Below are 13966 nucleotides of genomic sequence, written 5' to 3' on the forward strand. Positions count from 1 at the left end.
GGGATATTTTATGCTCATCATAAATGGCTTGTACATTCCTGTCAGCGAAACATCCCTCACCAAGTAGTTGATCTTGGGAGATCACAAAACCTCTAAGTTTACCTTGTTGTTCTAAATTTTTTGCCTCTTCTCTCAACCAGCTTTTCCACTGTAACTGCTGGCTATATTCTAGAACAGCTGAAATTAACTGATGCCAGTCATCTGGGATGATTCTATGTGAGGTAGACCACGACTTTAACAACTGTTTTATGTATGTGGAGTGTATCCCATACGTAACTACTGCTTCCTTTATATTTTTAAAATCCCTTGTTGAAATTGGTTGTAATGTATATGTATTATATGGCTCGGGGTGTGTATCATCTGCTGGCTTCTCATGGATGATAACAGGATAAGCCATTGTGTGAGAGCCATTTGGAGATGTTACAACCGCTATGGTCTTGCCCTTCTGCTCATTAAGTCCCTTGTCATGTTTACTGAGAGTTTCTTCTAAGGCCTGCAAACGAGCACCTAGGGTCTGTTCTATGGAGTGAACCTCCTCTCTGGCAAGGGACTCCAGATTTCTCATGGAATCATAGAAGTTTTTATGTTCCTCAGAAACACATGATTCCATAGACCTTATCTTATCAATTAATGATAATCTTTCTTCCTTATATAGTGTCTGGAGAGTTAGTGTTCTGTCCATTAAATATTCAATTTTATTATCAATAAGATCAATTTTCAGTACAAGCCTGTTTTGTAAATCCTTATCAGCAGATTCCAGAGAAAGAATCCTTTTCTGTAAGGTTTCATTGCTATCCTTTAAAGCAGATTCCAGAGAGAGAATCTTTTTCTTTAAGCCTTCATTGTTATCTTTGAAAGCCTGTAAATTCTGGTTAGCAGATTCCAGAGTGAGAATTTTTTTCTGTAAGCCTTCATTGCTCTCACTTAAAGCCTGTATCAGTCCCAATAATGACTCATCTTTGTTCTTGTTATTAAACCAGTGTTTGAACACTGTGTGAATTATTGCAATGAATGCCAAAATGGTACAGGCCAGATATGCCTTAGGAAGGTCATATATTTCCAGGAAGATGTCATTCATCATACAGGCAAGAAGGTTTTCAAATTCTTGTGAGGTAATGTTGTCAGCCATATTACAAGAATTACTCAAAATTTGTTAGTCAATTTTAAGGTGTAAAATTATCAAGTACTTTTACTTACCTTTCGTGGTTTGGGGGGGTGTAGTAACAGTTTTCAGCCAGCAGGTGGCACTGGTACAGCTCCAAAGCATGGCCTGCTGGTGATGTTCGCTGACTGCAGCTCGCTGGAGTCAAGATGGCGGGAGCCAGAGCCGGCGCTGGCACTCAGGAAGTGGGGGGGGGGAGTGTGCCTCTTTCGCTGGTCTCCGGGCTAAGCTAGGGAACTGAGACTGGACTAGCTGCTCCCTTTTTCGGGAATGGAACCATGTAGGCGTTCCCTGGTTATATGGAACTTTGCAGGTTAGGTACCCTGCTAACAGGGGAGGAGGCTGAGGGCAGGAACCACCCAGGCCTTTGGAATTTGCTCCACGTGAGCGCCAGATATTGGTGAAATTATTAAGGCCACTCCACGTAGTTAAAAGGAAGATTTATTTAATGGCATAACTTACAAATTAAGGGATAGGTAGGTCGCAGGGTCTGGGGAAGGTGTATCACAGTCCAGAGGTGTTCTCTGGAGCTCTGCTTGGCCCACCTCCACTGTCCAGGGTCCCGGAACCGAGAGGGTGCTGGCCGATCCAGATCTCGGGTCTCCAGGCGCCTCCCTTGGCCCTGCCTTGTAGGCATGACAGTTGCCGAAGTCTCAATGGAGGTTGGAACTTCCAGATCAAAGCTGGAATGGCTACCCACTACATGGGTCTATGTGTTGACTCTCATCTACTGCAAGAAGAAACTATTCTGATAAGGGTTGAGCTAGGCACTGGTCTATATAACAATATGTTATTAGAGTCATTTGATTACTATATTTTTTAGCAGAATAGCAGTATTATGTTTCTTACTAGAGGTCATGACTTATTTGATCTCTGATTCTTGGCCACTCTATGATGTCAGGTATGGTTTCTGTATCATGGAATGGGCCTTAAATCCAATCAACATTGGTTGGCTTCTGCTCTAACATTTGTGTCACTGTTGCACAAGTTCTTTTACTAATTCATAATATTTCATTGTATGCCTGGACCAGAGTTTGATTCTTCACTCACCTATTAAAGTGTATTTTGATTGCTTTGAAATTTAGCAACTGAAATAAAGATGTTATTAACATTTGTGTACAAATTTCAATGTTGATGTAGTTTTCAACTCATTTGGACTACATCTAGAATCATGACTATGGAAATAAAGTATGGTAAGCCCACATCTAGCAGTGATAGAGAGTATTAAACAGTCTTTCATAGAGTCTGAATCATTCTGCATTGCTCCCAACTATACATAATAATCCTATTGTTCTCATCTTTTGCCATCATTTGTGTTGTCAATGTTTTGGATTTCAGCTATTCTAATAATAGATTGATAGCGTATTGTTGTTTTGATTTAAAATATTCTAGTGATACAAAATTGAGCTAATTTTCACCTTTATTTACTGTAGACTCCATGTTATGCTTTGCTCAACTTTACTCTACATCATGTGGAACAGTAGCTTTCAAGCTGAGTATTGCCCTGAGTGATTCCATTTTACAGTGCAGAAGTTTGTTACATTTAAGTTCACATGCTAAGTCAGAATAACTGTATACATTTGTGAAAGTAAAACATCATCACCAACCCAGTATGAATCTTGAGGAATAAAATTACAAATAACTTAATCAAACAAGTAAAGAAAATAAAACTAATGAAGTTATCAAAGTGGATGAGGAACACCTGGGCATATGGGAATATCAAGACTATATCATAAAATGCAGGCCTGTTATTGAACACATCAGATCAAGGGAGGCAGGAAACTCCTCATCTGTATCACACAAAAGGTGGAGGATTTAACACAAGGGGGCAGCAGTGCCTGCCACACTCTCATCTACAAACCTTGTGCATGTATCATAAGACACACAGGCTGTGGATTGCCTACCATCCCTGGAGCGCCTCAGTTCAGCAAAGTCTCCACTACATGACATGGCTTTATACATTTACCATTTTCCCTGACCTAGTCCTGCACCTTGCCTTGATTTGCTTTTAATCCAGCCTGCTTTGAAGTGGCTCAATACCTCTAGTATGTCCTTAAAATCTCCTCTAACATAGCCAGGCGGTGGTGGTGCATGCCTTTAATCCCAGCACTTGGGAGCCAGAGGCATGCAGATCTCTGTGAGTTCGAGGCCAGCCTGGGCTACCAAGTGAGTTCTAGGAAAGACACAAAGCTACACAGAGAAACCCTGTCTTGAAAAACAACAAAACAAAACAAAACAAAACAAAACAAAATCTCCTCTAACCATTTATAGTAACACTTTCTGCTTCTGTATCAATTAAGTAATTAATAATTAAAATACCTTCAGGGTAAACAAAGTGATCTTAAGTATGTGTGGATGCTTGAGGGGTCATAAGATAGAAGAGTGAAAAACATAGAGAATGACTTTAATAAAGGTGTGAACATGTTTACTAATTCACACTCTTGTGTTTTTTTTTATTATTCCCCTTCACAGAAAAATTCACAGTGACTGGATTGACTAGGCCAGTCTTGGCTCCATTGGGTGGAGCCCTTGAACTCAGTTGTCAGTTGTTTCCACCACAACATGCACAGCACATGGAGATTCGCTGGTTTAGGAACCGCTATACGCAGCCAGTACACCTGTACAGGAATGGTATAGACCTGCATGGAGAAACTACCTCTAAGTATGTGGAGAGGACAAAACTCCTGAAAGATGCCATTGGAGAAGGGAAAGTGACCCTCAGGATCTTTAATGTGACTATTGATGATGATGGACCATATCACTGCTTCTTCAAAGATGGTGAATTCTATGAAGAGCACATTACAGAGGTCAAGGTCACGGGTAAGCATGGATTCCTCTGAGACTGTTGTGTATCCGTGATTCAAAGCCTATCTATGGCTGAGTGGTTGAAAAATTCTTACTATTAAATTCTATTTGTATGGTTTGATTAGCAAACTGAATTCTATGCATTTAGCTTTATAACTAAATGTCATGGAAGATCAGAAACGAAAATTACTGCAGTGCAGAAATTGGTACTTTTTGTTCTGCCTACATGCATTGTTATATTTCTAATACACCATCAGATTCCTTTTAGGTTGTTTTATTATCCTTTCAAATATTACTAACAACAGTTTTGTAATTTTGCAAATGAACTGAATTTTTAAAATATGCTTCTTACTATATAGTTGGGTGAATAGGAAGGCTGGGAAGATATGGGAGGGGTTGCAGGAGTGGAAATATAATAAAAAATATTGTATGAAAAATTTAATTAAAAAAATATTCTTTTTACTGATAATACTTATTTCCATTTTTCTCCAAGTCAATTCACTAACTACTTAGTACTCAGCTAATTTTTCTAAATCTTTTTCAAAAGATTTTATCTACAATCATCACTATTTTCATATATAATACTATATACGAAGTGTAGATAACTATATGACATTTGTGCTACTTTCCTCACTATGAAATATTCTGGATAAAAAATAAAAGAAGGGAAGATTAGGGGTTTGAAGGAAACTGAACCAATCTATAAACATGTGCTCATATGTGTAGGACTCTAGAACCAGCTGATTAATTACTATTGGATGTCAAGCAACACTCAACTCTATAGTCTAGACCAGAATTACACAATGTAACTCATTGCAATATTTAGTGGTCTAATGGGACAAAAAGCTACTCATTGTTATTTTTAGTAGTCTTATGGGACAAACTGTGTTGATATTTTAATTGTGCTGAAATGTGATTTTGTTTTTATGTTAATAAATAAAGTTTGCCTGGAGATCAGAGGTCATTAGCAAGTCAGGAACAGTAGTCAGGTGGTGATAGCCCATGCCCTTAATATGATCACATGGCAGTCAGAGTCTCTGTGTGGTCAAGGACACAGCCAATTTTGGTCACACAAACCTATAATCCCAGTACAAAACATAGAGACCTGGAGGTCTGTATAGACAGGCAGTGATGAGGAAGTCATATGGTTGGGTTTAGAGCCAATGAGAAGACAGAAGAGAAAGGCAAAAGAAAGACAAGTCAGACAGGAAGAAACTCTCTCTCAGGGGAAGCAACAGCAGCAGCGAATGGTAAGCTAAACCATTAACAACAACTTGTAACCAACCCTTCTAAATAATGACAACTATCCCAAACCTGAAACCCAATGAAAGACAAAAACCACCTGCCCCACGTATTGGGAATATGGGTGTAGTGTTCTTAAAATTACTTCCTACTGTTTGTAGGTGAAGGCATCTTTAAGGGATCCTGAATAGAAAAATTTTGGGTTGTCATGTTCCAGTTGGTAGCTGTATCCTTTGTTGTCCAGTCTCTGCATAATGCCAAAGTTCAGGGCTTATCTCAAGTCCTCGCTTGAATAGTCTGTGAGGCTGGATCATCTCAGCTGGACATCTCAAAATTGTCCTGAGCAGTTTGTAGTCCAAAGCTGATCTTTTGGTGATGTTTGCCAGCTTAGTGGAGTTATTATTGTCCATGTGGAATCATCCTTGTGGGGCCCCATCATCTTTCTGGAAACTTCAAATTCTCTGTTAGGCCTGGTCATGATTCCCTGCAGAAAACTAAGAGAGACTCCAACCCAAAACATGTATAGGCAGCAAAATGAAGCCTTTTTTTTAGAATTAGTTAGTGTTCTATATGACCTTTAATATCATAACAAAAGTTTAAAATATATATTAATCTTATAAATTTTGATATAAAATTCTTATCTTAAGAAAAGTTTAAAGAATCAAAATAGAACCAAAGACTTGAGATTAGAGGCAATAGAATAATCCCTTAATTTTTTGGTTTTATCCTGTCCCATATCAAATGGCTCTTTCTTCTGACATACAGAGATTTTGCAATTTCCTTTTAACAACATGTTTGGGTTTAGAGAAGGAGAGGGAGAGAGCCATTCTCCAACTCCAAAGCCAGCTTTAATTGAACTGGGACTACATAAAGACCATTTGTGTTAAGTGTCTGAAGAGAAGAACAGAAACAAACATTTAAGAAGACTTACAAAATTTTATATGTGACATACCAATAGGCCAATTTATTCCTTTTCTTGGGGAATTTTTTCTAGATGATTTGTTCTTTTTCTTCAGATGTCTCATTTGTCCAATATTCTTCTGACTCCTTAGTCTTCATTCTCCTGAAAGACAAAAACAAAAACCCTTCCCCAGGCCTGACTTTGGGGAGATTCCCTTTTGGCAAGTTATATCTGATTAAATGAAAAGCATTTGTCAGTGGTATAAGTTAGTTTAAATTGGATGGTCATGCTGGTTGATGAACTATCACATCTTCTAATTAAGAGGTCTCTATTTTCAAATCGATCCTTTAACAATTTTATGGTATCCACAGCTTATCTTCTCCTATAGAAACAAAAGCAAAACCTTGCACCAATGTAATACATATCCTGGTTTTCTGAGATCAGCACATCTTTAAAGTATACAGGCCAATTTAACTCAGTAGTTTTTTTCTATTAGCCAATATCTCTCCACAGCTGCTGTTCCTTTCCCATTAGCATTGAGAAAATTCAAAGTGAATAGAGCATTATGTAATCTATTTCTGGTTTTTTTTGTTACCCCTTTTTGTTTATTTAGCATATCCTTTAGTTTGATTTGATCTTTCTATGACTTCTTGACCTGTAGGTTTATGCAGTATTCCTGTGATATGCTTTATATTGTAATAAGCAAAAAACTGTTTCATTTTAACAGAGACATATGCTGGAACATTGTCAGTTTTAATTTGTGCAGGTATACCCATGATGCCCATAACTTCTAGCAAATGTGTGATTACAGAATCAGCCTTTTCAGAACTCATAGGAGTTTCCCATTGAAATCCTGAATAAGTATCAATAGTATGGTGTATATATTTCAATTTTCAAAATTCTTCAAAGTGAAAAACATCCATCTGCTAGATTTCATTCCTCTGAGTAGCCTTTGGATTACATCCTGTTTGTAGTGGAGTCTGACTATAAAAAGAACATGTACGACATTTCCTTATAATTTCCTTGGCTTGTTGCCAGGTTATGGAAACATCCTTTTTTAAACTGTTACTATTGACATGATGTTTTTTTATGAAATTCTGAAGCCTCCAGCACATTTCCTATCAACAGTTTATCAATGTCATCATTACCTTGTGCTAGAGGGCTGGCAGACCCCTATAGGATCAGATGTGAGTTATATATGAAATATGCTTCCTATTTCTGATTATATCTTGTAACTGGCTAAATAACAAAGTTAATTCTGACTCATAAGAGATAAATTCTGCAGTCTGACTATGTAAGGCCACCCTTTCAGCACATTGAGAGTCAGTAACTATGTTGAGAAGTTCCAAAAAATCCATAATACCAACAGAATAGCATACAATTCTGATTTTTGAATCGAGTTATAAGGTCTTTGAACCACTTTACTTAAATTTTCTGACTTGTACTTTGCCTTCTCTTGTTTGTTGGCATCTGTATAAAATGTACAGGCTCCAGATATGGGTGTTTCTCAAACAATTTGGGGCAGAATCCAATCAGCTGTCTTTATAAGTTGAATTCTATCACTTTTGGCATGTTTGCTGTTAACCTCTCACAAAAGTTTACTGCAAGCTCTTTGCCAAAGTTCACTTTCTGCCCATAATTTGTCAATGTCCTTCTTAGTTAAAGGTATTACAATTTCTGTTGGGTCTATTCCTGCTAATTGATGAAGTCTCAGTTTTCCTTTAAAAATCAAGTCAGAGATCTTTTCCACATATGTTTTTAATTTTTTACTTCATTTATTTGGTAGAAAAATCCATTCCAATATATTATCTTTCCTCTGCATTTTAATTCCTGTAGGAGAATGCTTAGAGGGCAAAATAACCAAAATGCAATCAAGCTTTGGATCCATATGATCCACATATCCTTCCTGTACTTTCTTTTCCACCAAGGCCAATTCTCTCTCAGCTTCAGGTGATAATTTTCTTGGACTATTTAAGTCCTTGTCACCTTCTAAAGTTTTGAACAAATTGCTCAGTTCATCATTATTTTACCTCAAGAACAGTTTGATATCTCCTAAATTGTACCTTTTGGGGTCTAATTTTTTGTAGATCTATTTATATCATAAATAATTAATAGAATCTTTTCTTTTTATCTTTTCAGGAGCAATTTGTAATCCCCAACAAGGCAAAATTTTCATTACTTCTTCAAATATTCTTTCTAAAGTATCTGCATTTGAATCAGCTAGTAAAATATTGTCCATGTAATGATAAATTATAGATTTAGGAATTTGTTTACATATTACTTCCATTGGCTGTTGTACAAAATATTGGCACAGGGTTGGGCTACTTAACATTCCCTGTTGGAGAACCCTCCATTGATATCTCTTAACTGGCTCAGAATTATTATAAGTAGGCAACATGAAAGCAAATCTTTCTCCTTTTCTTGTAGGGCAATTGAAAAGAAAACAGTCTTTTAAACCAATAACTGTAAGAGGCCATCATTTAGGTAACAGTGTAGGAAAAGTATTGGTGAAATTATTAAGGCCACTCCACATAGTTAAAAGGAAGATTTATTTAGTGGGTAACTTAAAAATGAAGGGATAGGTAGGTCGCGGGGTCTGGGGAAGGTGTATCGCAGTCCAGCGGTGTTCTCTGGAGCTCTGCTCAGTCAACCTCCACAGTCTAGGGTCCAGGAACAGAGAGTGGGCTGGGCCATCCAGATCTCAGGTCTCTTGGCACCTCTCTTGGCCCCGCCTTGTAGGCATGACAGTTGCTGAAGTCTCAATGGGGTTTGGAACTTCCAGATCAAAGCAGGAATGGCTACCCACTACATCTCCCCCTTTTTGTCTAAATAAGAAGGTTCTAACCTAATACAAGACTAAATACAAAGGAATGGTTATCAAATATTGTCCAGGAATAATGAGGGATAATGACCTAGATAAGATGGAACTACAACCAGTGTAAACAATATCAAGCAAAAAACACATACTAAAATCCAGAGAAGTATAGAGCATAGGTAAATGGCATGTTAGAAAGATCATTCCAAAAGGTGTCCTATCCTAAAGAACCTGAATCTAATACTTAATATGTTCTATCTAAGATAATATATATATATATATATATATATATATATATATATATATATATATATATATATATATATATTAAGTTGTAACTATAACTGCTAGTCTTCAATCCCATCAAAGACTTGAGAAGGAATATAATAGTACCTGAGAAATGGTAGATGGATGCAAACAGCTTTCGGGAATCTTGCAAGAGTAGACCGAGACAGCTGGCAGCCTGGACAGTCACCTAATGTTTCTCAGCATTGTTGGTGCATTCAAATTGGCTACAGGCCTAGAGTATCTGACAGACCATTTTCAGAAGCAGGAATTCTGAAAGACCATCTTACCCTGTCTTACAGTGTTCGCTTTCCTTGTGTCCCACTTGTCCAGAAAGGACAGCATTGCATTCGTACTGTCAGCAGTCGAGGCAAGGGCAGTTCTTTGCCCAATAGGCCATTTTGTGCCAAGAAGACAAACTTCCAAATGGAAATGTCTTAGAAGCCCAACATTCTCTCGGGATCAAATTGGTGCACCCAGGAGCAATTGTGTCTCACGTCAACAGAATTCGAAGTTATTTAAATGCCGTATTCTCTAGGTCTATGAAGTGTTTGAAGATTACCTGTCCATCTGACCTATGTATCTGTAAATCTGGATAACCTAACTAACGTAACTATAGAGATGACAAGCATAGGTGACTATAAATCTATAAGTCTTATCTACTGAAATAACCTAAGGCTTCACGTAAACAAGGTAAACAGTCTATAAGCAAATGTATGGTAAAGAACGATGACCTCAAAATTGTGAAAATACACAAGATATTTATAACAGAGGTAGGAATATATAGTGTGACATGCAATGTGACAATAATCTTAAATATATATCAATATACCGAATATCCTAAACAGAAGTAGAACATACATAAAGTATGACAGATATAAATTTACATTTGTATCAATATACAAATATTTCAAATAAGAGTATAAATATATGTACATTATACAAATATAGTTCTGTATTTGTATCAATATACAAATTATCTTAAACAGGAATATAAAAATAGTTTATATTTATAACAACATATAAGAATCCATAACAGGGCAAATTACAGTGCAAATTATCTAAGGCTGCTATTTTACTAAATTTGTTTACTAGTATATGCAGTAATCTACCATAATATCTTATACATATCCATTCCATTTCTTATTTTCCCTTTTTTTTTTGGAATACTGAGTCTAATATTTTCTTCCACCCCCAACGCTATAACCATCATCCATAACCCTAAGAATTATGAAACCTAAGAGAGAAGTGGTATTGTTTTCTTAGAATTGCTTCCTGCTCTTTAGGGGGTGATGTTATCTCTGTTGGATACTGTGAGAAAACTCAGATAGTTAAATCTCAATTAGACTAACTGTAGGTTCTGCAGCAAGTCTTAGAGTAATGGGTAAGATTGTCTGAAATTCTGGCAAGAAGTGTAGTATGATGATGATTGCCATGGCATCATTCTGGATTGGGTAAAGTAGTTGTTGGGGCCCCATCTTCCTTCTGGAGACTTCGGGATTTGCTATTGGAAAAACTTATTTGTTATCAAAATGGAAAGTTTGGATTTAAAGAGGACATAGCATGTAAGAAAGGATTCTGAGAAGTCAAGAGTAAGCATGGAGAGAATTAGAATCTAGAAGACAATGGTCCCTTTTTTTTTTCCTTCTGTCCCACACCAAAGGGCTCTTCTGACATGGGACTGAAGAATCTCTCAACTTTTTCTTTTAGCAATATGCTTGGGTTTAGAGAAGGAGTGAGCCAATTCCATCTCCATTATATATCTTCAATTATAACTGAATTGGAACCACAACTTTTCTAGATTGATAGAGAGATAGATGTTAGACAGTGAGATTTTTACCATGTGTAGAATGGTACCAATAGATTCTTTCTTTCTGCTGTAAACATCTGGATATCCAAGGCCTTATGATTTTTGGAAGATGGGTATTTCCATTATCCTGGAAAGACAAAAACAGAACCCCACCCCAACCTTTGATTGTTAAATTTTTCTTAAAATTGTAGAGATGTCACATTATTGGATGATCTTTTACTTCTCCTCATCAAGGGATTTTTCCTGTTCAAATCGAATTTTTATTAATTTTGTTCATATCCATAGCTTTTCTTTTCTGCAGAAACAAAGGCAAAATCCCTTCCCAAACGTAGAACATATCCAGCTTTCCATTCTGATGTCAACACATCCTTGAAATAAACCGGTTGGTTTAGCTCAGGAGTTTTGTCTGTCGTCCAATGTCTCTCCGCAGCTGTTGTTCCTTTCTCATCAGCATTGAGAAAATTCAAGGTTAATAAAGCACTATGCAATCTATTTCTAGGAGTCATTGTTACCTGTTGCTGTTTATTTAGCATATCCTTTAAAGTTCGATTGGATCTTTCTCTGACTGCTTGGCCTGTGGGATTGTGTGGTATACTTGTCACATGCTTTATATTGTAATAAGCAAAGAATTGTCTCATTTTATTGGAGACATATGCTGGGGTATTGTCTGTCTTAATTTGTACAGGTATTCCCATGACTTCTAATAGGTGTGTAATCACAGAATCAGCCTTTTCAGAACTCATAGGAGTTGCCCATTGAAATCCTGAATAGGTGTCAATGGTATGATGTACATACTTTAATCTTCCAAATTCTGCAAAATGAAACACATCCATCTGCCAAATTTCATTTCTTTGTATACCATTTGGATTGCTCCCTGCAGGTAATGGAGTTTGTTTATAGATGGAACAAGTAGGACATTTTTTCACAATATCCTTAGCCTGTTGCCAAGTGATGGAGAAATCCTTCTTCAAACCTTTGCTATTTACATGGTATTTTTTATGAAATTCTGAGGCTTCTAGCATATTACCTATTAGTAACTGATCAATCTCATCATTATCTTGTGCTAGAGGTCCTGGCAGACCTGTATGGGATCTGACATGTGTTATATATATATAGGATGTTCCCTTTTTCTGATGATTTCCTGCAACTATATGAATAATAAAGTTAATTCTGTATTATCAGGAATAAATTCAGCAGTTTCAATATGTAAAACAACTCTCTCTGCATATTGAGAGTCAGTGACTATATTGAGGGGTTCTGTGAAGTCCATCAGTACCATAAGAATGGCATACAGTTCTGCCTTTTGTACAGAGCGTATGGACTTTTTACCACTTTACTTAAGTCTCCTGATTTATGTTCTGCTTTCCCTGATTTATTTGCATCAGTATAGAATGTTAGGGCTCCAGAAATTGGCTTTTGTCTTACAATGTGAGGAAGGACCCATTCAGTCTTCTTTATGAATTCTATTCTCTTGCTTTTGGGATAGTGGTTGTTAATCTCTCCCAAAAAGTTACTTCATGCTCTCTGCCAGTATTCATTATCTTTCCATAGTGATGAAATTTCCTCATTAGTTAAAGGTACTACAATTTCTGCTGGGTCCATTTTTGTCAACTGGCAAAGTCTTAGTTTACCTTTTTGAATCAAATCAGAGATCTTTTCTATATAAGTCTTTAATTTCTTATTTGGTTTACATGGTAGGAATATCCATTCCAATATAATATCTTCCCTCTGCATCAAAATACTTGTTGGGGAATGTCTGGAGGGGAATATGACAAGAATGCATTTAAGTTCTGGATCCACACGATCCACATGTGCTTCTCGAATTGTCTTTTCTACTAGAGCCAATTCCTTCTCAGCTTCGGCTGATAATTCTCTTGGACTATTTAATTCTTTGTCTCCTTCTAGAGTATTAGCCAAATTTTGTAGTCCATCTTTGGGTATTCCCATGATACCCAGTAAGTTGGAAATGCTTCCTAATAACTTTTGAAAATCATTAAGAGTCTTCAATCGATCTCTCCTTAGTTGTACCTTTTGGCATCTAATTTTTTGTAGCTCTATCTTATATCCTAAGTAGTTAATAGAATCTCCTCTTTGTATTTTTTCAGGAGCAATTTGCAGTCCCCAATGAGGCAAAACTTTTCTTACTTCTTCAAACATGCTTTCTAATGTATCTAACTTTGGATCAGCTAATAGGTTATCATCCATATAGTGATAAATTATGGATTGTGGAAATTTTGCACGAATTATCTCCAATGGTTTCTGCACAAAGTATTGGCACAAAGTAGGGCTGTTTAACATTCCCTGTGAGAGGACCTTCCATTGATATCTCTTGACTGGCTGAGAATTGTTATAATTAGGTACTGTGAAGGCAAATTTTTCTCTATCATTTTCTTATAAGGGTATGGTAAAGAAACAGTCTTTTAAGTCAATAACTATTATAGGCCATTCTTTGGGTAGCAGAGAGGGCAAGGGCATCCCAGTCTGTAGGGAGCCCATTGGCTGAATTACTTTATTAATAGCTCTCAGATCTGTCAGCATTCTCCAATTACCAGACTTTTTTTTAATAACAAATACAGGAGAATTCCAAGGGCTGGTAGATTCTTCAATAAGTTGAGCTTTTAACTGCTCTTGAACCAGCTGTTCTAAAGCTTGTAGCTTCTCTTTTGTCAAAGGCCATTGTCCAACCCAGACAGGTTTATTAGTTAGCCATTTTAAATGTAAGGCAATTGGTACTTCTGAGAGTTCAACAGCAGTTGTGCTCTGTTTGTGAACAGCCTGAATGGTTGGTGCCTGATTTTTATAGAAGGTCATGATACTATTCCTAGAAACATGCATTGGTCTGTATTCTTTTTCTGAAAGTGTAGGAATTTTAATCTGGATATTCCACTGTTGTAACAGATCTCGGCCCCAAAGATTTACTGCTACATTTGCTACATATGGCTTCAG

The 13966-nt window shown here is 36.8% G+C and overlaps 1 protein-coding gene across 1 annotated transcript in view; it reads left to right on the top strand.

Moving 5' to 3' along the window:
• The first annotated feature begins 1279 nt into the window (after positions 1–1279).
• The window catches only part of LOC131904858 (selection and upkeep of intraepithelial T-cells protein 2-like), a 30821-nt gene continuing 18134 nt past the window's right edge, over positions 1280–13966 (top strand). Inside the window, exons 1-3 of the mRNA XM_059255857.1 lie at positions 1280–1347; positions 1989–2026; positions 3626–3982. Of these exons, the coding sequence (XP_059111840.1) occupies positions 1280–1347; positions 1989–2026; positions 3626–3982 (463 nt within the window). The remainder of the gene's footprint in view (positions 1348–1988; positions 2027–3625; positions 3983–13966) is intronic.

This window comes from Peromyscus eremicus, chromosome 2 (genome assembly GCF_949786415.1).
Source record: "Peromyscus eremicus chromosome 2, PerEre_H2_v1, whole genome shotgun sequence".
In the NCBI taxonomy this organism is placed as follows: Eukaryota; Metazoa; Chordata; class Mammalia; order Rodentia; family Cricetidae; genus Peromyscus; species Peromyscus eremicus.